We start from the raw sequence: 25,305 nt of genomic DNA on the forward strand, positions 1-25,305 counted from the left end.
CGCGGTCAGGGGGAGCCTCGGGATTCCCTCTGCAGGTGTCGCTGTGGGGGCTCAGGGGGGTCAACTCTGGCTACTCACGGTCTCGCAGTCACCGGGGAGTCCTCCCTGAAGTGATTGTTCTCCACAAGTCGAGCCGGGGGCGTCAGGTGCAGAGTGCCAAGTCTCACGCTTCCGGCGGGAAACGCCTGTTGTTTCAAAGTTGCAGTCTTTGGTGAACAGAGCTGCTGTCCTCTGGAGTTCTTGGTCATTCTAGATGTAGGGCAGTCCTCTGAGGCTTCAGAGGTCGCTGGTCCCTGTGGAAAGCGTAGCCGGAGCAGTGTCTTTAGAAGTGGGGAGACAGGCCGGTAGAGCTGGGGTCAAAGCAGTTGGTGTCTCCGTCTTCGCTGCAGGGTTTTTCAGCTCAGCAGTCCTCTTCTTCTTAGGTTGCAGGAATCTGAGTTCCTAGGTTCTGTGGAGCCCCTAAAACAGAATTTAGGGGTGTGTTTAGGTCTGGGGGATTAGTAGCTAATAGCTACTAGCCCGGAGGGTGGCTACACCCTCTTTGTGCCTCCTCCCTGGTTGGTTGAGGATTTCTCAAAGTCAGTCACCTCAGCTCAGGACACCTTAGGGGCTGTCCTGACTGGCCAGTGACGACTCCTTGTTTTTCTCATTATCTCCTCCGGCCTTGCTGCCAAAATTGGGGCCGTGGCCGGAGGGGACGGGCAACTCCACTAGCTGGAATGCCCTGGGGTGCTGTAATAAAGGGGGTGAGCCTTTGAGGCTTACCGCCAGGTGTTAGTTCCTGCAGGGGGAGGTGATAAGCATCTCCACCCAGTACAGGCTTTGTTACTAGCCACAGAGTGACAAAGGTACTCTCCCCATGTGGCCAGCAACATGTCTGGTGTGTAGCAGGCTGCTAAAACTAGTCAGCCTACACGGATAGTCGGTTAAGGTTTCAGGGGGCACCTCTAAGGTGCTCTCTGGGGTGTATGTTGCAATAAAATGTACACTGGCATCAGTGTGCATTTATTGTGCTGAGAAGTTTTGTAGGAAGTTGGCTCTGTATGTGCTATTTCAAAGTAAGGAATAGCATGCACAGAGTCCAAGGGTTCCCCTTAGAGGTAAAATAGTGGTAAAAAGAGATAATACTAATGCTCTATTTTGTGGTAGTGTGGTCGAGCAGTAGGCTTATCCAAGGAGTAGTGTTAAGCATTTGTTGTACATACACATAGACAATAAATGAGGTACACACACTCAGAGACAAATCCAGCCAATAGGTTTTGTTATAGAAAAATATATTTTCTTAGTTTATTTTAAGAACCACAGGTTCAAATTTAACATGTAATATCTTGTTTGAAAGGTATTGCAGGTAAGTACATTAGGAACTTTGAATCATTTCAATTGCATGTATACTTTTCAAGTTATTGACAAATAGCTACTTTAAAAGTGGACCCTTAGTGCAATTTTCACAGTTCCTGGGGGAGGTAAGTTTTTGTTAGTTTTACCAGGTAAGTAAGACACTTACAGGGTTCAGTTCTTGGTCCAAGGTAGCCCACCGTTGGGGGTTCAGAGCAACCCCAAAGTCACCACACCAGCAGCTCAGGGCCGGTCAGGTGCAGAGTTCAAAGTGGTGCCCAAAACGCATAGGCTATAATGGAGAGAAGGGGGTGCCCCGGTTCTGGTCTGCTTGCAGGTAAGTACCCGCGTCTTCGGAGGGCAGACCAGGGGGGTTTTGTAGGGCACCGGGGGGGACACAAACCCACACAGAAATTTCACCCTCAGCAGCGCGGGGGCGGCCGGGTGCAGTGTAGAAACAAGCGTCGGGTTTTCAATGTTAGTCTATGAGAGATCAAGGGATCTCTTCAGCGCTGCAGGCAGGCAAGGGGGGGCTTCCTCGGGGAAACCTCCACTTGGGCAAGGGAGAGGGACTCCTGGGGGTCACTTCTGCAGTGAAAGTCCGGTCCTTCAGGTCCTGGGGGCTGCGGGTGCAGGGTCTTTTTCAGGCGTCGGGACTTAGGTTTCAGAGAGTCGCGGTCATGGGAAGCCTCGGGATTCCCTCTGCAGGCGGCGCTGTGGGGGCTCAGGGGGGACAGGTTTTGGTACTCAGTCGTAGAGTAGTCCGGGAGTCCTCCCTGAGGTGTTGGTTCTCCACCAGCCGAGTCGGGGTCGCCGGGTGCAGTGTTGCAAGTCTCACACTTCTTGCAGGGAGTTGCAGGGTTCTTTAAAGCTGCTTCTTGAAACAAAGTTGCAGTCTTTTTGGAGCAGGTCCGCTGTCCTCGGGAGTTTCTTGTCGTCGTCGAAGCAGGGCAGTCCTCAGAGGATTCAGAGGTCGCTGGTCCCTTTGGAAGGCGTCGCTGGAGCAGAGTTTCTTTGGAAGGCAGGAGACAGGCCGGTGAGTTTCTGGAGCCAAGGCAGTTGTCGTCTTCTGGTCTTCCTCTGCAGGGGTTTTCAGCTGGGCAGTCCTTCTTCTTGTTGTTGCAGGAATCTAATTTTCTAGGGTTCAGGGTAGCCCTTAAATACTAAATTTAAGGGCGTGTTTAGGTCTGGGGGGTTAGTAGCCAATGGCTACTAGCCCTGAGGGTGGGTACACCCTCTTTGTGCCTCCTCCCAAGGGGAGGGGGTCACAATCCTAACCCTATTGGGGGAATCGTCCATCTGCAAGATGGAGGATTTCTAAAAGTTAGTCACCTCAGCTCAGGACACCTTAGGGGCTGTCCTGACTGGCCAGTGACTCCTCCTTGTTGCTTTCTTTGTTCCCTCCAGCCCTCTGTGGTGTATTTTGCAATAAAATGTACACTGGCATCAGTGTGCATTTATTGTGCTGAGAAGTTTGATGCCAAACTTCCCAGTTTTCAGTGTAGCCATTATGGTGCTGTGGAGTTCGTGTTTGACAGACTCCCAGACCATATACTCTTATGGCTACCCTGCACTTACAATGTCTAAGGTTTTGTTTAGACACTGTAGGGGTACCATGCTCATGCACTGGTACCCTCACCTATGGTATAGTGCACCCTGCCTTAGGGCTGTAAGGCCTGCTAGAGGGGTGTCTTACCTATACTGCATAGGCAGTGAGAGGCTGGCATGGCACCCTGAGGGGAGTGCCATGTCGACTTACTCGTTTTGTCCTCACTAGCACACACAAGCTGGCAAGCAGTGTGTCTGTGCTGAGTGAGAGGTCTCCAGGGTGGCATAAGACATGCTGCAGCCCTTAGAGACCTTCCTTGGCATCAGGGCCCTTGGTACTAGAAGTACCAGTTACAAGGGACTTATCTGGATGCCAGGGTCTGCCAATTGTGGATACAAAAGTACAGGTTAGGGAAAGAACACTGGTGCTGGGGCCTGGTTAGCAGGCCTCAGCACACTTTCAATTGTTAACATAGCATCAGCAAAGGCAAAAAGTCAGGGGGCAACCATGCCAAGGAGGCATTTCCTTACAAGTTTGATACCAAACTTCACAGTTTTCAGTGTAGCCATTATGGTGCTGTGGAGTTCGTGCATGACAGACTACCAGACCATATACTCTTATGGCTACGTCTCTCTGCCATGCCATGCTGAACAGCATGACTAAAACACATAGTCAGTAGCTCTTGCATAGACGAGAACTATTGGTTTTGCCAGTGGTTATCAAAACCTGCTATGGACTGTCCAAGAAACAAAATCCTGAAGGCCTACTGGCACATTCCACCAGAGCCAGCGTCTCTACCACTTCACTGGCACACAGACTGCCTGTTTTGGGCAGCTGCCAGGCTGTGACGTAGACGTCAGTTCACACAACGCTTTGCCAGGTCCGGCTGGAGGGACATTTTGCCTGGTCGCTCCTGCAGGATTTTTTGGTTTTAGCCTTTAGACAGACACACCACCTGTGTCTGCTTTGGTATCCCTAAATAAAGAGAAAAATCTGCGAGTATTCATCGGAAGAACAAGTTACGTTTAGTAACACTTTCTGGTGGATAGTGTATTGAACCGCAGATTGCTCACCAACTCCCAGGTCTGTAGAATGGAAGGTTCTGGTCCATACTCAATATTCCAATTTGGGGATGTTCACACTAGCACAATCTGATTCCCAAGGTGTCTACGTTTAATGGCGCACAAATATATTATAAAGAATCTAAAGTAGGCCCACAGAGGAGGTGGTTATATTGTCGCTGACATCCATTCCGGGGTAGGAGGGACCAGACTCTGAGCTGAACTATGTCACCTACTGGTGGGCAGGGAAATTGCTGAGAAAAAAAAAAATCTCAAGATAGTCTGGCATCTGAGGGCATGCACAAGGTGAGGAATCAACAGGCTACACTGTTAGACTGTAGGTAAGTAATTTGTTTTTAAGTACATAAATGAAATGGGTAATAGCACTGTTGAAGACACTCAAATTTGAAAGTATAGTCTACCAATTTTGTTGATGGTGAGAAGCACAATTCGGGCTACTTTTAACCTATTGGGATTGGCAACTGTCATTGCTATAGGTACTGTACGCCATGTGCACTCAGAGAATTTAGTGGAATCCAGGTTCCACAAAGCATACTATGTTTTGGTTAACACCAGTGTTCAAACTGTTATAATAAGTCCTAATTTCGACCCTGAAGAAAATGGTGATACTAAGTACATCACTTTGCATGTTGTGCTGCAGTTTCCTACTACATTAATGTCTTTGTTCAAGTTGCACTGTCATTCTGATACACTGTTTCTGATGACGTTATTTTGGTTTTCCAGATGCAGCTGATGATTTGGATGACCTGAACTTTTTTAATCAGAAGAAAAAAAAGAAGAAAACAAAGAAAATGTTTGACATTGATGAGGTGGAGGAAGGTGTGAAGGTTAGTGTGAGTGATCTAATAGAGGGAGGATGGTTTTTCCTGGTGTTTAGTGTAGGAAGTTGGCCTGGTGTGTGGTCGACACCTATGTGGTTGGCACCTTATACCATGTCCAGGCAACCCCTATTAGTTAAGTGTAGGCAGTGTCTAGTAAGGCAGGGCTCTATAGTGGTAGCTGTGGATGAGCAGCCAAGACTTATCTAGGAGACATGCAAAGCTTATGCAATACCACTGTAGTAGCACAGCAACTTATCACACATGAAAGAACTGCAGTGTTACAGAAATAAAGGTACTTTATTATAGTAACACCACACAAGAATACTTGCAGGCCGCCCCCCTCCCCCCCCCCCCCCAAGGCACACGAAAAACAATTAGAGGTAAGTACACACTATATATGTACACAGTAGCAATTAGCATAGAAACAACAAAAATTGGCAATAATGGTAGAAAATAGTGAGGGCCCTGGGGAGGACCAAACTATATATTAAGAAATCGGAATGCAGGCTAGGTCCCCCACCCATGGATGTGGTGTAGTTGGAGATGAACTGGAAGAACCAGGATCCCCAAGAGGTGAGCTTCTGAGTGGACCCCCGGCACTGCGACCATAGAGAGTTGCAAGGACTAACAGGGGGACTAAAAGGGGATTGTGCAACACCTGGACAAGACTGAAAAAAACCAAAGGCAGATTATGGTAGAAGAGTGTCTGGTCGTGGCAGGAGCCACTTCCTACCCTTCTGTGGATGCAGAACCAGGTCGACGGGGGAAGAACACCAGCTGTGCAGCGCAAGAGCTGAAGAGCTGTCCTTGGAGCGATGCAGATCGTGTCCCACGTTGTAGGAAAGTACCATCTTGCCTGGCATGTTACCCCCATTTTTCACTGTATATATGTTGTTTTAGTTGTATGTGTCACTGGGACCCTGGTAACCCAGGGCCCCAGTGCTCATAAGTGTGCCTGTATGTGTTACCTGTGTAGTGACTAACTGTCTCACTGAGGCTCTGCTAATCAGAACCTCAGTGGTTATGCTCTCTCATTTCTTTCCAAATTGTCACTGACAGGCTAGTGACCATTTTTACCAATTTACATTGGCTTACTGGAACACCCTTATAATCCCCTAGTATATGGTACTGAGGTACCCAGGGTATTGGGGTTCCAGGAGATCCCTATGGGCTGCAGCATTTCTTTTGCCACCCATAGGGAGCTCTGACAATTCTTACACAGGCCTGCCACTGCAGCCTGAGTGAAATAACGTCCACGTTATTTCACAGCCATTTTACACTGCACTTAAGTAACTTATAAGTCACCTATATGTCTAACCTTTACCTGGTAAAGGTTAGGTGCAAAGTTACTTAGTGTGAGGGCACCCTGGCACTAGCCAAGGTGCCCCCACATTGTTCAGAGCCAATTCACTGAACTTTGTGAGTGCGGGGACACCATTACACGCGTGCACTACATATAGGTCACTACCTATATGTAGCTTCACCATGGTAACTCCGAATATGGCCATGTAACATGTCTATGATCATGGAATTGCCCCCTCTATGCCATCCTGGCATTGTTGGTACAATTCCATGATCCCAGTGGTCTGTAGCACAGACCCTGGTACTGCCAGACTGCCCTTCCTGGGGTTTCTCTGCAGCTGCTGCTGCTGCCAACCCCTCAGACAGGCATCTGCCCTCCTGGGGTCCAGCCAGGCCTGGCCCAGGATGGCAGAACAAAGAACTTCCTCTGAGAGAGGGTGTGACACCCTCTCCCTTTGGAAAATGGTGTGAAGGCAGGGGAGGAGTAGCCTCCCCCAGCCTCTGGAAATGCTTTGTTGGGCACAGATGTGCCCAATTCTGCATAAGCCAGTCTACACCGGTTCAGGGACCCCTTAGCCCCTGCTCTGGCGCGGAACTGGACAAAGGAAAGGGGAGTGACCACTCCCCTGACCTGCACCTCCCCTGGGAGGTGTCCAGAGCTCCTCCAGTGTGCTCCAGACCTCTGCCATCTTGGAAACAGAGGTGCTGCTGGCACACTGGACTGCTCTGAGTGGCCAGTGCCACCAGGTGACGTCAGAGACTCCTTGTGATAGGCTCCTTCAGGTGTTAGTAGCCTTTCCTCTCTCCTAGGTAGCCAAACCCTCTTTTCTGGCTATTTAGGGTCTCTGTCTCTGGGGAAACTTTAGATAACGAATGCATGAGCTCAGCCGAGTTCCTCTGCATCTCCCTCTTCACCTTCTGATAAGGAATCGACCGCTGACCGCGCTGGAAGCCTGCAAACCTGCAACATAGTAGCAAAGACGACTACTGCAACTCTGTAACGCTGATCCTGCCGCCTTCTCGACTGTTTTCCTGCTTGTGCATGCTGTGGGGGTAGTCTGCCTCCTCTCTGCACCAGAAGCTCCGAAGAAATCTCCCGTGGGTCGACGGAATCTTCCCCCTGCAACCGCAGGCACCAAAAAGCTGCATCTCCGGTCCCTTGGGTCTCCTCTCAGCACGACGAGCGAGGTCCCTCGAATCCAGCGACACCGTCCAAGTGACCCCCACAGTCCAGTGACTCTTCAGCCCAAGTTTGGTGGAGGTAAGTCCTTGCCTCACCTCGCTGGGCTGCATTGCTGGGAACCGCGACTTTGCAAGCTTCTCCGGCCCCTGTGCACTTCCGGCGGAAATCCTGTGTGCACAGCCAAGCCTGGGTCCACGGCACTCTAACCTGCATTGCACGACTTTCTAAGTTGGTCTCCGGCGACGTGGGACTCCTTTGTGCAACTTCGGCGAGCACCGTTTCACGCATCCTCGTAGTGCCTGTTTCTGGCACTTCTCTGGGTGCTACCTGCTTCAGTGAGGGCTCTTTGTCTTGCTCGACGTCCCCTCTCTCTGCAGGTCCAATTTGCGACCTCCTGGTCCCTCCTGGGCCCCAGCAGCGTCCAAAAACGCCAAACGCACGATTTGCGTGTAGCAAGGCTTGTTGGCGTCCATCCGGCAGGAAAACACTTCTGCACGACTCTCCAAGGCGTGGGGGATCCATCCTCCAAAGGGGAAGTCTCTAGCCCTTGTCGTTCCTGCAGTATTCACAGTTCTTCAGCCTAGTAAGAGCTTCTTTGCACCAACCGCTGGCATTTCTTGGGCATCTGCCCATCTCCGAGCTGCTTGTGACTTTTGGACTTGGTCCCCTTGTTCCACAGGTACCTTCAGACAGGAATCCATCGTTGTTGCATTGCTGATTTGTGTTTTCCTTGCATTCTCCCTCTAACACGACTATTTTGTCCTTAGGGGAACTTTGGTGCACTTTGCACTCACTTTTCAGGGTCTTGGGGAGGGTTATTTTTCTAACTCTCACTATTTTCCAATAGTCCCAGCGACCCTCTACAAGGTCACATAGGTTTGGGGTCCATTCGTGGTTCGCATTCCACTTCTGGAGTATATGGTTTGTGTTGCCCCTATCCCTATGTTTCACCATTGCATCCTATTGTAACTATACATTGTTTGCACTGTTTTCTAAGACTATACTGCATATTTTTGCTATTGTGTATATATATCTTGTGTATATTTCCTATCCTCTCACTGAGGGTACACTCTAAGATACTTTGGCATATTGTCATAAAAATAAAGTACCTTTATTTTTAGTATAACTGTGTATTGTGTTTTCTTATGATATTGTGCATATGACACTAAGTGGTACTGTAGTAGCTTCACACGTCTCCTAGTTCAGCCTGAGCTGCTTTGCTAAGCTACCATTATCTATCAGCCTAAGCTGCTAGACACCCTATACACTAATAAGGGATAACTGGGCCTGGTGCAAGGTGCAAGTACCCCTTGGTACTCACTACAAGCCAGCCCAGCCTCCTACACACGTTGGCTATCCGGTTGCCGTTGGTCAGTGGTTAGGAGAAGCACCAACAAGCCTTGGCAAAGACGAGAAGAAGCACAAAAATAGTTGCAAGGCTGAAGAGGACCAGCAGGGTCCAGAGCACTCAACCCTTGGAGGGAGTCCAGGCTGACCCTCCGCAATCAGGAGAGCCAGCAGAAGCAGTTGCAGCCCCCACAGACATCCCACTGGTAGCAGGCACAGTAAGTCACAGTGAGGCCCAGTCAGCACACCTGAAGAGGCGTAACATGTTGCTGGAGCAGCAGAGAGGAGACTGTGCTTGGCAGAATGAAGTGCTGGGGGCTGAGGCTGCTCAGAGCCTGAAAATCCCTTGAAGCAGGAGCAGACAAGCCTTGCTTGCTGCAAGAGTCTTAGTGCACAGTGAGGAAGGGACCACACCAAATGCAGGCAGTCCCTTTAATACCCATAGCACTGTCACCCCTGTGGCAGGCCTCCTATAGTCCAGGAGACAGGGTGCACTGTATTATGAGTGAGGACATGTATGCATGAGCATATATGACTCTGTGATAGCATTTAAAAAGTAATGCTACCACGACTAATTGGGGTTCCATCTGGGCAGCTCACAGATGTCCAGGTCCATGATAGCCTGGCCGATATGTCCATGCTCAGGATTAGAATGTGCCCAGGTGACACAGTTAAAGGGTTCCCACCAAGTTAGCAAGCAGTGTGCTGTTTTGGTAGGCTCTCTTGGCAGACGCAGACAAGAGTCTGCCCCCTGCTGGTCGTTCTAGCACTTCTACAGGATGTAGACAAAGGGCTTGGGCAGGCAGGAGGTCAGACCTCCTCCCTCCCAGGCTGGTGAGCCTCAAAGGCTTCACCTGCCCTTGAAATGTAATTACCTGTCTGCCGTTGGAAGGCAAAGCCCTTCCCGCCCTGTCCAGCCCAACAGTTGGGAAAACTAGCTATGCAGGTGGCGTACACCCCCAAAAGGCTAGCCATACCTTTAGGGTGGCCTAAGGGGTCTGGACAGCCAAAGGAGTTCTGCCATTTTGGCAACCCTTAAGTTTAGTGGATTCTGGGTAGGAAAGTGACCCGCTCCCCCAGGAAGTTGTCCCTCCATGGGTGGGATAGCCATGTGGACCAGTAGCCCATTGGCCACCTTCTCTTCCCCCCCCCCCCCCTCACCTCGAATGCTCACTAAAACTAGGTTTTAAGTGGCTCCCCTGGCACCAGAAAGTTAGGTCTCACTTACAAAGAAGAGGCACAAAAAAGACGTCACAGACAACAGGTCCTGGACTACAGCTGCAGCACGAAGAGAGGGCACTGAAGTGACCTGCGGAAACCACCACTGGAACAGTGACCGATGTGTGCTCAAGGTGAATGCTCGTTGGTCCCAGCAATAGCATCCCCAGTTAACACCGAGAAGCGAATTCAGTCACTTGCTGTAGGTATAAAATTAAGTGCACTGTGCAGAGTCCAGAGGATCCCCAAAGGCTTGCAGAGGCAGAAATACATTAGCCTAATGCGCTATTTGTGGTAGTGTGGGCGAGATGTTGGGCTTATCAGGGAGTCGTGTTAAGCATTGTAGGAAGATGGCCTGGTGTGTGGTGGGTACCTATGGTACTTAAACCTTATGCCAGGTCCAGGCCCCTCTTAGTGATGTGTAGGCAGTGTCAGGAAGCCAGGCTGTCGAGGTAGCTGTGGATGAGCAGCCAAGGCTTATCTAGGAGACATGCAAACCTAATGCAAAACTACTGTAGTCACACAGCACTTAAACACATGAAAAAATACTAGACAGGTAACCTACCCTTAGGAGATAAGTAATACACTAAATATATACACTAGTAATCAGAAATAGGCATAGTAACGGTTAGAAAACAGTGCAAACAGTAATAACGAATAGTGACCCTAGAGGGAGCACAAACCATATACAAAAAAAATGGAATGTGTAAGGAAATGCCTCCTTGGCATGGTTGCCCCCTGACTTTTTGCCTTTGCTGATGCTATGTTTACAATTGAAAGTGTGCTGAGGCCTGCTAACCAGGCCCCAGCACCAGTGTTCTTTCCCTAACCTGTACTTTTGTATCCACAATTGGCAGACCCTGGCATCCAGATAAGTCCCTTGTAACTGGTACTTCTAGTACCAAGGGCCCTGATGCCAAGGAAGGTCTCTAAGGGCTGCAGCATGTCTTATGCCACCCTGGAGACCTCTCACTCAGCACAGACACACTGCTTGCCAGCTTGTGTGTGCTAGTGAGGACAAAACGAGTAAGTCGACATGGCACTCCCCTCAGGGTGCCATGCCAGCCTCTCACTGCCTATGCAGTATAGGTAAGACACCCCTCTAGCAGGCCTTACAGCCCTAAGGCAGGGTGCACTATACCATAGGTGAGGGTACCAGTGCATGAGCATGGTACCCCTACAGTGTCTAAACAAAACCTTAGACATTGTAAGTGCAGGGTAGCCATAAGAGTATATGGTCTGGGAGTCTGTCAAACACGAACTCCACAGCACCATAATGGCTACACTGAAAACTGGGAAGTTTGGTATCAAACTTCTCAGCACAATAAATGCACACTGATGCCAGTGTACATTTTATTGCAAAATACACCCCAGAGGGCACCTTAGAGGTGCCCCCTGAAACTTAACCGACTGTCTGTGTAGGCTGACTAGTTCCAGCAGCCTGCCACACCAGAGACATGTTGCTGGCCCCATGGGGAGAGTGCCTTTGTCACTCTGAGGCCAGTAACAAAGCCTGCACTGGGTGGAGATGCTAACACCTCCCCCAGGCAGGAGCTGTAACACCTGGCGGTGAGCCTCAAAGGCTCACCCCTTTGTCACAGCCCAGCAGGGCACTCCAGCTTAGTGGAGTTGCCCGCCCCCTCCGGCCACGGCCCCCACTTTTGGCGGCAAGGCTGGAGGGAACAAAGAAAGCAACAAGGAGGAGTCACTGGCCAGTCAGGACAGCCCCTAAGGTGTCCTGAGCTGAGGTGACTCTAACTTTTAGAAATCCTCCATCTTGCAGATGGAGGATTCCCCCAATAGGGTTAGGATTGTGACCCCCTCCCCTTGGGAGGAGGCACAAAGAGGGTGTACCCACCCTCAGGGCTAGTAGCCATTGGCTACTAACCCCCCAGACCTAAACACGCCCTTAAATTTAGTATTTAAGGGCTACCCTGAACCCTAGAAAATTAGATTCCTGCAACAACAAGGAGGACTGCCTAGCTGAAAACCCCTGCAGAGGAAGACCAGAAGACAACAACTGCCTTGGCTCCAGAAACTCACCGGCCTGTCTCCTGCCTTCCAAAGAACTCTGCTCCAGCGACGCCTTCCAAAGGGACCAGCGACCTCTGCATCCTCTGAGGACTGCCCCTGCTTCGACGACAAGAAACTCCCGAGGACAGCGGACCTGCTCCAAAAAGACTGCAACTTTGTTTCCAGAAGCAGCTTTAAAGAACCCTGCAACTCACCGCAAGAAGCGTGAGACTTGCAACACTGCACCCGGCGACCCCCGACTCGGCTGGTGGAGAACCAACACCTCAGGGAGGACCCCCGGACTAATCTACGACTGTGAGTACCAAAACCTGTCCCCCCTGAGCCCCCACAGCGCCGCCTGCAGAGGGAATCCCGAGGCTTCCCCTGACCGCGACTCTCTGAAACCTAAGTCCCGACGCCTGGAAAAGACCCTGCACCCGCAGCCCCCAGGACCTGAAGGACCGGACTTTCACTGCAGAAGTGACCCCCAGGAGTCCCTCTCCCTTGCCCAAGTGGAGGTTTCCCCGAGGAAGCCCCCCCTTGCCTGCCTGCAGCGCTGAAGAGATCCCTTGATCTCTCATTGACTTCCATTACGAACCCGACGCTTGTTCTAACACTGCACCCGGCCGCCCCCGCGCCGCTGAGGGTGAAATTTCTGTGTGGGCTTGTGTCCCCCCCGGTGCCCTACAAAACCCCCCTGGTCTGCCCTCCGAAGACGCGGGTACTTACCTGCAAGCAGACCGGAACCGGGGCACCCCCTTCTCTCCATTCTAGCCTATGCGTTTTGGGCACCACTTTGAACTCTGCACCTGACCCGCCCTGAGCTGCTGGTGTGGTGACTTTGGGGTTGCTCTGAACCCCCAACGGTGGGCTACCTTGGACCAAGAACTGAACCCTGTAAGTGTCTTACTTACCTGGTAAAACTAACAAAAACTTACCTCCCCCAGGAACTGTGAAAATTGCACTGTGTCCACTTTTAAAATAGATATTAGGTTTGTAATAGAAAGCAATGGGAGACCAAGGGGTCTCTTCAGCGATGCAGGCAAGGAGGGGGGGGGGGGGGGGGGCTCCTTGGGGTAACCACCACCTGGGCAAGGGAGAGGGCCTCCTGGGGGTCGCTCCTGCACTGGAGTTCGGATCCTTCAGGTCGGAGGGGGCGGCCAACTCCACTAGCTGGAGTGCCCTGGGGTGCTATAACAAAGGGGGTGAGCCTTTGAGGCTCACCGCCAGGTGTTACAGTTCCTGCAGGGGGAGGTGTGAAGCACCTCCTGTAGGAGGCTGGACTGGCTTGTAGTGAGTACCAAGGGGTACTTGCACCTTGCACCAGGCCCAGTTATCCCTTATTAGTGTATAGGGTGTCTAGCAGCTTAGGCTGATAGATAATGGTAGCTTAGCAGAGCAGCTTAGGCTGAACTAGGAGACGTTGTGAAGCTACTACAGTACCACTTAGTGTCATATGCACAATATCATAAGAAAACACAATACACAGTTATACTAAAAATAAAGGTACTTTATTTTTATGACAATATGCCAAAGTATCTTAGAGTGTACCCTCAGTGAGAGGATAGGAAATATACACAAGATATATATACACAATAGCAAAAATATGCAGTATAGTCTTAGAAAACAGTGCAAACAATGTATAGTTACAATAGGATGCAATGGGGAAACATAGGGATAGGGGCAACACAAACCATATACTCCAAAAGTGGAATGCGAACCACGAATGGACCCCAAACCTATGTGACCTTGTAGAGGGTCGCTGGGACTATTAGAAAATAGTGAGAGTTAGAAAAATAACCCTCCCCAAGACCCTGAAAAGTGAGTGCAAAGTGCACTAAAGTTCCCCTAAGGACAAAATAGTCGTGTTAGAGGAATAATGCAGGAAAGACACAAACCAACAATGCAACAACTGTGGATTTCCAATCTAGGGTACCTGTGGAACAAGGGGACCAAGTCCAAAAGTCACAAGCAAGTTGGAGATGGGCAGATGCCCAGGAAATGCCAGCTGCGGGTGCAAAGAAGCTTCTACTGGACAGAAGAAGCTGAGGTTTCTGCAGGAACGAAAAGGGCTAGAGACTTCCCCTTTGGTGGACGGATCCCTCTCGCCGTGGAGAGTCGTGCAGAAGTGTTTTCCCGCCGAAAGAATGCCAACAAGCCTTGCTAGCTGCAAATCGTGCGGGTAGCGTTTTTGGACGCTGCTGTGGACCAGGAGGGACCAGGAGGTCGCAAATTGGACCAGGAGAGAGAGGGGACGTCGAGCAAGACAAGGAGCCCTCTCAGCAGCAGGTAGCACCCGGAGAAGTGCCAGAAACAGGCACTACGAGGATGCGTGAAACTGTGCTCACCCAAAGTCGCACAAAGAAGTCCCACGTCGCCGGAGAACAACTTAGGAGGTCGTGCAATGCAGGTTAGAGTGCCGTGGACCCAGGCTTGGCTGTGCACAAAGGATTTCTGCCGGAAGTGCACAGGGGCCGGAGTAGCTGCAAAAGTCGCGGTTTCCAGCAATGCAGCCCAGCGAGGTGAGGAAAGGACTTACCTCCACCAAACTTGGACTGAAGAGTCACTGGACTGTGGGGGTCACTTGGACAGAGTCGCTGGATTCGAGGGACCTCGCTCGTCGTGCTGAGAGGAGACCCAAGGGACCGGTAATGCAGCTTTTTGGTGCCTGCGGTTGCAGGGGGAAGATTCCGTCGACCCACGGGAGATTTCGTCGGAGCTTCTGGTGCAGAGAGGAGGCAGACTACCCCCACAGCATGCACAAGCAGGAAAACAGTCGAGAAGGCGGCAGGATCAGCGTTACAGAGTTGCAGTAGTCGTCTTTGCTACTATGTTGCAGGTTTGCAGGCTTCCAGCGCGGTCAGCAGTCGATTCCTTGGCAGAAGGTGAAGAGAGAGATGCAGAGGAACTCGGCTGAGCTCTTGCATTCGTTATCTAAAGTTTCCCCAGAGACAGAGACCCTAAATAGCCAGAAAAGAGGGTTTGGCTACCTAGGAGAGAGGATAGGCTAGCAACACCTGAAGGAGCCTATCACAAGGAGTCTCTGACGTCACCTGGTGGCACTGGCCAGCAGTCCAGTGTGCCAGCAGCACCTCTGTTTCCAAGATGGCAGAGGTCTGGAGCACACTGGAGGAGCTCTGGACACCTCCCAGGGGAGGTGCAGGTCAGGGGAGTGGTCACTCCCCTTTCCTTTGTCCAGTTTTGCGCCAGAGCAGGGGCTAAGGGGTCCCTGAACTGGTGTAGACTGGCTTATGCAGAATTGGGCACCTCTGTGCCCAACAAAGCATTTACAGAGGCTGGGGGAGGCTACTCCTCCCCTGCCTTCACACCATTTTCCAAAGGGAGAGGGTGTCACACCCTCTCTCAGAGGAAGTTCTTTGTTCTGCCATCCTGGGCCAGGCCTGGCTGGACCCCAGGAGGGCAGATGCCTGTCTGAGGGGTTGGCAGCAGCAGCAGCTGCAGTGAAACCCCAGGAAGGGCAGTTTGGCAGTACCAGGGTCTGTGCTACAGACCACTGGGATCATGGGATTGTGCCAACTATGCCAGGATGGCATAAAGGGGGCAATTCCATGATCATAGACATGTTACATGGCCATATTCGGAGTTACCATTGTGAAGCTACATATAGGTAGTGACCTATATGTAGTGCACGCGTGTAATGGTGTCCCCGCACTCACAAAGTTCAGGGAATTGGCTCTGAACAAGGTGGGGGCACCTTGGCTAGTGCCAGGGTGCCCTCACACTAAGTAACTTTGCACCTAACCTTTACCAGGTAAAGGTTAGACATATAGGTGACTTATAAGTTACTTAAGTGCAGTGTAAAATGGCTGTGAAATAACGTGGACGTTATTTCACTCAGGCTGCAGTGGCAGGCCTGTGTAAGAATTGTCAGAGCTCCCTATGGGTGGCAAAAGAAATGCTGCAGCCCATAGGGATCTCCTGGAACCCCAATACCCTGGGTACCTCAGTACCATATACTAGGGAATTATAAGGGTGTTCCAGTAAGCCAATGTAAATTGGTAAAAATGGTCACTAGCCTGTTAGTGACAATTTGGAAAGAAATGAGAGAGCATAACCACTGAGGTTCTGATTAGTAGAGCCTCAGTGAGACAGTTAGTCACTACACAGGTAACACATTCAGGCACACTTATGAGCACTGGGGCCCTGGGTTACCAGGGTCCCAGTGACACATACAACTAAAACAACATATATACAGTGAAAAATGGGGGTAACATGCCAGGCAAGATGGTACTTTCCTACACCTCCACCCAGTACAGGCTTTGCACCTCTAAGGTGCCCTCTGGGGTGTATGTTAAAATAAAATGTACACTGGCATCCGTGTGCATTTATTGTGCTGAGAAGTTTGATACCAAACGTCCCAGTTTTCAGTGTAGCCATTATGGAACTGTGGAGTTCATGTTTGACAAACTCCCAAACCATATACTCTTATGGCTACCCTGCACTAAGGTTTTGCTTAGACACTGTAGGGGCATAGTGGTCATGCACTTATGCCCTCACCTGTGGTATAGTGCACCCTGCTAGAGGGGTGAATTATCTATACTTCATAGGCAGCGTGAGGTTGGCATGGCACCCTGAGGGGAGTGCCATGTTGACTTAGCCTTTTTATCCCCACTAGCACACACAAGCTGGTGTGTCTGTGCTGAGTGAGGGGTCCCCAGGGTGGCATAAGATATGCTGCAGCCCTTGGAGACCTTCCCTGGCATCAGGGCCCTTGGTACCAGGGGTACCAGTTACAAGGGACTTACCTGAATGCCAGGGTGTGCCAATTGTGGAAACAAATGTACAGGTTAGGGAAAGAACACTGGTGCTGGGGCCTGGTTAGCAGGGTCCCAGCACACTTTCAGTCACAACTTAGCATCAGCAAAGGCAAAAAGTTAGGAGGTAACCATGCCAAGGAGGCATTTCCTTACAGGTAAACATTGTAGACTCTGAAAACTGCACATGCACACTGCCTCACAGCTTGTGTGTGCTAGTGGGGAGAAAATGACTAAGTCGACATGGCACTACCCTCAGAGTGCCATGCCAGCCTCACACTGCCTGTGGCATAGGTAAGTCACCCCTGTAGCAGGCCTTACAGCCCTAAGGCAGGATGCACTATACCACAGGTGATGGCATATGTGCAAGAGCACTATGCCCCTACAGTGTCTAAGCAAAACCTTAGTGCAGGGTAGCCATAAGAGTATATGGTTTGGGAGTTTGTCAAACATGAACTCCACAGTTCCATAATGGCTACACTGAAAACTGGGATGTTTGCTATCAAACTTCTCAGCACAATAAATGCACACTGATGCCAGTGTGCAATTTATTGTAACATACAACCAGAGGGCATCTTAGAGATGCCCCTGAATACCAATCAGACTTCTAGTGTAGGCTGACCAGTTTCTGCCAGCCTGCCACACACTAGACTTGTTGCTGGCCACATGGGGAGAGTGCCTTGGTCACTCTGTAGCCAGGAACAAAGCCAGTACTGGGTGGAGGTGCTTCTCACCTCCCCCTGCAGGAACTGTAACACCTGGTGGTGAGCCTCAAAGGCTCACCCCTTTTGTTACAGCGCCCCAGGGCATCCCAGCTAGTGGAGATGCCCACCCCTCCGGCCACGGCCCCACTTTTGGCGGCAAGGCTGGAGGAGATAATGAGAAAAACGAGGAGTCATCCACCAGTTAGGACAGCCCCTAAAGTGTCCTGACCTGATGTGACCCCTGCATTTAGAAATCCTCCATCTTGAGTTTAGAGGATTTCCCCCAATAGGATTAGGAATGTGCCCCCCTCCCCACAGAGGAGGCACAAAGAGGGTGTAGCCACCCTCAAGGACAGTAGCCATTGGCTACAGCCCTCCCAGACCTAAACACACCCCTAAATTCAGTATTTAGGGGCACCCCAGATCCCAGGAAATCAGATTCCTGCAACCTGAACTACAAAGAAGGACTGCTGGACCTACAAGCCTGCAGAGACAACTGGTGACAACTGCTTTGGCCCCAGCCCTACCGGCCTGTCTCCAGAGTTGAAAACCTGCAACCAGCGACTCATCCAACAGGGACCAGCGACCTCTGAAGACTCGGAGGACTGCCCTGGACTAAAGGACCAAGAAACTCCAGTGAGCAGCGGCCCTGCTCAAAACCAGCTACTTTTTTGCAACAAAGAAGCAACTTTCCAAGACTGCACGTTTTCTGCCGGAAGCGTAAAACTTCACACTCTGCACCTGACCCCCCCGGCCCAAGATCCAGAGAACAAATACCACAGGGAGGACTCCCCAGCAACTGTGAGCCCGTGAGTAGCCAGAGATGACCCCCCCCCCCCCCCCTGAACCCCCACAGCGACGCCTGCAGAGAGAATCCAGAGGCTCCCCCTGACCGCCACTGCCTGAAACAAGGGACCTGACACCTGGAACCAGCACTGCACCCGCAGCCCCCAGGACCTAAAGGAACCAAACCTCAGTGCAGGAGTGACCCCCAGGTGACCCTCTACCTAGCCCAGGTGTTGGCTGTCCCGAGAAGCCCCCCCGTGCCTCCCTGCACCGCTAGAGTGACCCCCGGGTCCCTCCATTGAAACCAATACAAAACCAGACACCTGCTTTGCACACTACACCCGGCCGCCCCTGTGCCGCTGAGGGTGTGTTTTGTGTGCCTATTTGTGTCCCCCCACACCCCTGTATATGATATTGCTTTTATTCAAAGTTCCTAAAGTATCTAAGTGAAGTAACTTGCATTTAAAGTGTTATCTGCAAATCTTGAACTTGTGGTTCTTAAAATAAACTAAGAAAATATATTTTTCAATATATAAACCTATTGGCCTGGAGTACGTCTTTGAGTGTGTGTTCCTCATTTATTGCCCGTGTGTGTACAACAAATGCTTAACACTACCCTCTAAGCCTACTGCTCGACCACACTACCACAAAATAGAGCATTAGTATTATCTACTTTTGCCACTATCTTACCTCTAAGGGGAACCCTTGGACTCTGTGCACATTATTTCTTACTTTGAAATAGTATATACAGAACCATCTTCCTACATTACATATTGGAGGATAACAATAATGAAGGTTTGCAGCTAAGTACACAACTTAAAAATTCAGTCTAAGGGGTTTTCGGTCAACACCAGGCAAGGTTCAAATCATTACCAATTGTGCACCCACAGTACCACAGGGGCAGCAGGAAGCAGAGGTCAAATTCTGAGCCTGGTGTCCAATGTTAACCAATGGAGACGAAGGGCAAGCGCAGAAGCTCTGCTTAGAGGTGAGCAAAGCTAGGTTAGGGTCGATCTCCTGGACTTGAGACAAGTACAGGGGTTGGGATCCACAAAGCAGCACAAAACGTATACCCTCAGTGGCACAGAGGTGGCTGGGGCAGAGTGCCAACACAGCATTGACTGCCCAATGTAATTTGATGGGCAAGATCCGTCTTGGAAAAAGGTTGTAGGCTCGGGCCAGGAGGCTGGAAGAAGAATGCTAACCGCTGCTCAGGTTAGTACAGATTCTAGGGTATGTAGGGACACCAACAGTCCAGCTCCTAAGGCCCAGGCAGGTTGCGTCCGGGGGAATCTTCAGATTGAGGGTGTGGGCTTTAAGGCAGAATCCGGCAAGGGTCAGCCCATGGTGTACTTAGACTCGTTGGGGAACCTTCATAGGACCCGTGGGCCTCTTGGACTTGGACCGTGGGCGATGATTACAGAGGTGGATCCAGAGGTGGTGCCAAGGCTTGTTGGTGGTTTTTCCACACCACTAACCGACTGCAATCTGCCGTGTGGTGTGGAACGTCGACTGCATCCTCCAGGAACTCTTCTCTGGCTCCAGGGCTGCATTGCTGAATGAAGGAAAGTGTCTTTCTAGTTTGGTTAACCCCACTTTTTGCCTGTTTGTCAGTGTTTGACTGTGTTCACTAGGATCCTGCTAACCAGGTTCCGGTGACTGTGCTCTGTCCTCTAAATTTGATTGCTGTTAACTTTTTATGCCCACAGTTGGCATACTGGTGCCCCTTTGTAAGCCCCTAGTTTATGGTACCGAGTGCATGGGGGTACCAGGGGATCCCTACTGGCCGCAACAGTTATTCTCCCACGCATAGGCAGCTCAGGCAAAGTACTTTGCAGGCCTGCGATTGAAGTCTGCTTGAAACGGGTGCATGTACCCGTTTTCACTCAAGGTCACTGCAAGTCAGTCCTATGGTAAGCCCTCTCAGCCCAGAGGGCAGGAAGCAGGTATCTGTGTGTGAGGGAACCCTTGCACTAGTAGAGGTGCCCTGTGAACTCCAGTTCCATTTTCCTGGACTTCGTGAGTGCGGGGATGCCATTTTATGCGTTTACTGGACATAGGACACTACCTATGTCCAGCTACATAATGGTAACTCCGAATCTGGGCATGTTTGGTATCAAACATGTTGGAATCATGCCACAATACTGTTCGTAGTATTGGAAGTATCTGGGCTCGAAAAATCCACTCTACCACTCACATTGGCTAGTTTTATTTGATCAGGTTGAGCTATTTTTAATACTTAATCGTCACTTCTGGCAAGTTGACACTGAACAGGCGTTCTGTTCAGTTGAAAAGTGGAGGGGCAATAAAATATGCCTTTAAATAGTGTTCTTGTATGTCACATTTGTTCTTTGTTCACAGACAGAGGTCAAAAGTCAGTTTTTCTTACAATAAATTTTCCTTCTGACTGCAGAGTTCCAGGACTTTATAAGGTGAGCTGTGTGACCTGCTTAGAATGTAAAATAAACGGATATAGGGTGTCAGGTTTTTCCTAACACACACTGTAGGAAGTTGGCTCTGTATGTGCTATTTCAAAGTAAGGAATAGCATGCACAGAGTCCAAGGGTTCCCCTTAGAGGTAAAATAGTGGTAAAAATAGACAATACTAATGCTCTATTTTGTGGTAGTGTGGTCGAGCAGTAGGCTTATCCAAGGAGTAGTGTTAAGCATTTGTTGTACATACACAAGACAATAAATGAGGTACACACACTCAGAGACAAATCCAGCCAATAGGTTTTTATATAGAAAAATATCTTTTCTTAGTTTATTTTAAGAACCACAGGTTCAAATTCTACATGTAATATCTCATTCGAAAGGTATTGCAGGTAAGTACTTTAGGAACTTCAAATCATAAAAATTGCATGTATACTTTACAAGTTATTGACAAATAGCTGTTTTAAAAGTGGACACTTAGTGCAATTTTCACAGTTCCTGGGGGAGGTAAGTTTTTGTTAGTTTTACCAGGTAAGTAAGACACTTACAGGGTTCAGTTCTTGGTCCAAGGTAGCCCACCGTTGGGGGTTCAGAGCAACCCCAAAGTCACCACACCAGCAGCTCAGGGCCGGTCAGGTGCAGAGTTCAAAGTGGTGCCCAAAACACATAGGCTAGAATGGAGAGAAGGGGGTGCCCCGGTTCCGGTCTGCTTGCAGGTAAGTACCCGCGTCTTCGGAGGGCAGACCAGGGGGGTTTTGTAGGGCACCGGGGGGGACACAAGTCCACACAGAAATTTCACCCTCAGCAGCGCGGGGGCGGCCGGGTGCAGTGTAGAAACAAGCGTCGGGTTTTCAATGTTAGTCTATGAGAGATCTCGGGATCTCTTCAGCGCTGCAGGCAGGCAAGGGGGGGATTCCTCGGGGAAACCTCCACTTGGGCAAGGGAGAGGGACTCCTGGGGGTCACTTCTTAAGTGAAAGTCCGGTCCTTCAGGTCCTGGGGGCTGCGGGTGCAGGGTCTCTCCCAGGCGTCGGGACTTTAGGTTCAAAGAGTCGCGGTCAGGGGAAGCCTCGGGATTCCCTCTGCAGGCGGCGCTGTGGGGGCTCAGGGGGGACAGGTTTTGGTACTCACAGTATCAGAGTAGTCCTGGGGTCCCTCCTGAGGTGTTGGATCGCCACCAGCCGAGTCGGGGTCGCCGGGTGCAGTGTTGCAAGTCTCACGCTTCTTGCGGGGAGCTTGCAGGGTTCTTTAAAGCTGCTGGAAACAAAGTTGCAGCTTTTCTTGGAGCAGGTCCGCTGTCCTCGGGAGTTTCTTGGCTTTTCGAAGCAGGGGCAGTCCTCAGAGGATGTCGAGGTCGCTGGTCCCTTTGGAAGGCGTCGCTGGAGCAGGATCTTTGGAAGGCAGGAGACAGGCCGGTGAGTTTCTGGAGCCAAGGCAGTTGTCGTCTTCTGGTCTTCCGCTGCAGGGGTTTTCAGCTAGGCAGTCCTTCTTCTTGTAGTTGCAGGAATCTAACTTTCTAGGGTTCAGGGTAGCCCTTAAATACTAAATTTAAGGGCGTGTTTAGGTCTGGGGGGTTAGTAGCCAATGGCTACTAGCCCTGAGGGTGGGTACACCCTCTTTGTGCCTCCTCCCAAGGGGAGGGGGTCACAATCCTAACCCTATTGGGGGAATCCTCCATCTGCAAGATGGAGGATCTCTAAAAGTTAGTCACCTCAGCTCAGGACACCTTAGGGGCTGTCCTGACTGGCCAGTGACTCCTCCTTGTTTTTCTCATTATTTTCTCCGGCCTTGCCGCCAAAAGTGGGGCCTGGCCGGAGGGGGCGGGCAACTCCACTAGCTGGAGTGTCCTGCTGGGTTGGCACAAAGGAGGTGAGCCTTTGAGGCTCACCGCCAGGTGTGACAATTCCTGCCTGGGAGAGGTGTTAGCATCTCCACCCAGTGCAGGCTTTGTTACTGGCCTCAGAGTGACAAAGGCACTCTCCCCATGGGGCCAGCAACATGTCTCGGTTTGTGGCAGGCTGCTAAAACTAGTCAGCCTACACAGACAGTCGGTTAAGTTTCAGGGGGCACCTCTAAGGTGCCCTCTGGGGTGTATTTTACAATAAAATGTACACTGGCATCAGTGTGCATTTATTGTGCTGAGAAGTTTGATACCAAACTTCCCAGTTTTCAGTGTAGCCATTATGGTGCTGTGGAGTTCGTGTTTGACAAACTCCCAGACCATATACTCTTATGGCTACCCTGCACTTACAATGTCTAAGGTTTTGTTTAGACACTGTAGGGGTACCATGCTCATGCACTGGTACCCTCACCTATGGTATAGTGCACCCTGCCTTAGGGCTGTAAGGCCTGCTAGAGGGGTGTCTTACCTATACTGCATAGGCAGTGAGAGGCTGGCATGGCACCCTGAGGGGAGTGCCATGTCGACTTACTCGTTTTGTCTTCACTAGCACACACAAGCTGGCAAGCAGGGTGTCTGTGCTGAGTGAGAGGTCTCCAGGGTGGCATAAGACATGCTGCAGCCCTTAGAGACCTTCCTTGGCATCAGGGCCCTTGGTACTAGAAGTACCAGTTACAAGGGACTTATCTGGATGCCAGGGTCTGCCAATTGTGGATACAAAAGTACAGGTTAGGGAAAGAACACTGGTGCTGGGGCCTGGTTAGCAGGCCTCAGCACACTTTCAATTGTAAACATAGCATCAGCAAAGGCAAAAAGTCAGGGGGCAACCATGCCAAGGAGGCATTTCCTTACACAACCCCCCCCCCAAACGAAAGAGGATGAGACTAACCTTTCCCAAGAGAGTCTTCATTTTCTAAGTGGAAGAACCTGGAAAGGCCATCTGCATTGGCATGGGCAGTCCCAGGTCTGTGTTCCACTATAAAGTCCATTCCCTGTAGGGAGATGGACCACCTCAACAGTTTAGGATTTTCACCTTTCATTTGCATCAGCCATTTGAGAGGTCTGTGGTCAGTTTGAACTAGGAAGTGAGTCCCAAAGAGGTATGGTCTCAGCTTCTTCAGGGACCAAACCACAGCAAAGGCCTCCCTCTCAATGGCACTCCAACGCTGCTCCCTGGGGAGTAACCTCCTGCTAATGAAAGCAACAGGCTGGTCAAGGCCATCATCATTTGTTTGGGACAAAACTGCCCCTATCCCATGTTCAGAGGCATCAGTCTGCACAATGAACTGCTTAGAATAATCTGGAGCTTTGAGAACTGGTGCTGAGCACATTGCTTGTTTCAGGGTGTCAAAGGCCTGTTGGCATTCCACAGTCCAGTTCACTTTCTTGGGCATTTTCTTGGAGGTGAGTTCAGTGAGGGCTGTCACAATGGATCCATATCCCTTCACAAACCTCCTGTAATACCCAGTCAAGCCAAGGAATGCCCTGACTTGAGTCTGGGTTTTTGGAGCTACCCCGTCCAGAATAGTCTGGATCTTGGGTTGGAGTGGCTGAACTTGGCCTCCACCTACAAGGTGTCCCAAGTAAACCACAGTTCCCTGCCCTATCTGTCATTTGGATGCCTTGATAGAGAGGCCTGCAGATTGCAGAGCCTTCAAAACCTTCTTCAGGTGGACCAGGTGATCCTGCCAGGTGGAGCTAAAGACAGCAATCTCATCAAGATAAGCTGTGCTAAAGGACTCCAAGCCAGCAAGGACTTGATTCACCAACCTTTGGAAGGTGGCAGGGGCATTCTTTAAACCAAAGGGCATAACAGTAAACTGATAATGCCCATCAGGTGTGGAGAATGCTGTTTTCTCTTTTGCTCCAGGTGCCATTTTTATTTGCCAGTACCCTGCTGTCAAGTCAAAGGTACTTAGAAATTTGGCAGCACCTAATTTATCAATGAGCTCATCAGCTCTTGGAATTGGATGGGCGTCTGTCTTGGTGACAGAATTGAGCCCTCTGTAGTCCACACAAAACCTCATCTCTTTCTTTCCATCTTTGGTGTGAGGTTTGGGGACTAAGACCACTGGGCTAGCCCAGGGGCTGTCAGAGCGCTCAATTACTCCCAATTCCAGCATCTTGTGGACTTCCATCTTGATGCTTTCTTTAACATGGTCAGATTGTCTAAAGATTTTGTTCTTGACAGGCATGCTGTCTCCTGTGTCCACATCATGGGTACACAGGTGTGTCTGACCAGGGGTTAAGGAGAAGAGTTCAGGAAACTGTTGTAGGACTCTCCTACAATCAGCTTGCTGTTGGCCAGAGAGGGTGTCTGAGTAGATCACTCCATCTACTGTACCATCTTTTGGGTCTGATGACAAAAGATCAGGGAGAGGTTCACTCTCTGCCTCCTGATCCTCATCTGTTACCATCAACAGATTGACATCAGCCCTGTCGTGGAAGAGCTTAAGGCGGTTTACATGGATCACCCTCTTGGGGCTCCTGCTTGTGCCCAGGTCCACCAAGTAGGTGACCTGACTCTTCCTCTCCAGTACTGGGTAAGGGCCACTCCATTTGTCCTGGAGTGCCCTGGGAGCCACAGGCTCCAGAACCCAGACTTTCTGCCCTGGTTGGAACTCAACCAGTGCAGCCTTTTGGTCATACCAAAACTTCTGGAGCTGTTGGCTGGCCTCAAGGTTTTTGGTTGCCTTTTCCATGTACTCTGCCATTCTAGAGCGAAGGCCAAGTACATAGTCCACTATGTCTTGTTTTGGCTCATGGAGAGGTCTCTCCCAGCCTTCTTTAACAAGAGCAAGTGGTCCCCTTACAGGATGACCAAACAGAAGTTCAAAGGGTGAGAATCCTACTCCCTT

The 25,305-nt window shown here is 50.5% G+C and overlaps 1 protein-coding gene across 8 annotated transcripts in view; it reads left to right on the top strand.

Moving 5' to 3' along the window:
- Window positions 1-25,305, top strand: part of EIF2S2 (eukaryotic translation initiation factor 2 subunit beta) — a 327,902-nt gene that overhangs the window by 46,813 nt on the left and 255,784 nt on the right. For all 8 annotated transcript variants that reach the window (XM_069243957.1, XM_069243950.1, XM_069243954.1 and 5 more), the window contains exon 3: window positions 4,690-4,793. In XM_069243957.1, the coding sequence (XP_069100058.1) occupies window positions 4,690-4,793 (104 nt within the window). The remainder of the gene's footprint in view (window positions 1-4,689; window positions 4,794-25,305) is intronic.

This window comes from Pleurodeles waltl, chromosome 7, assembly GCF_031143425.1.
Source record: "Pleurodeles waltl isolate 20211129_DDA chromosome 7, aPleWal1.hap1.20221129, whole genome shotgun sequence".
Lineage (NCBI taxonomy): Eukaryota > Metazoa > Chordata > Amphibia > Caudata > Salamandridae > Pleurodeles > Pleurodeles waltl.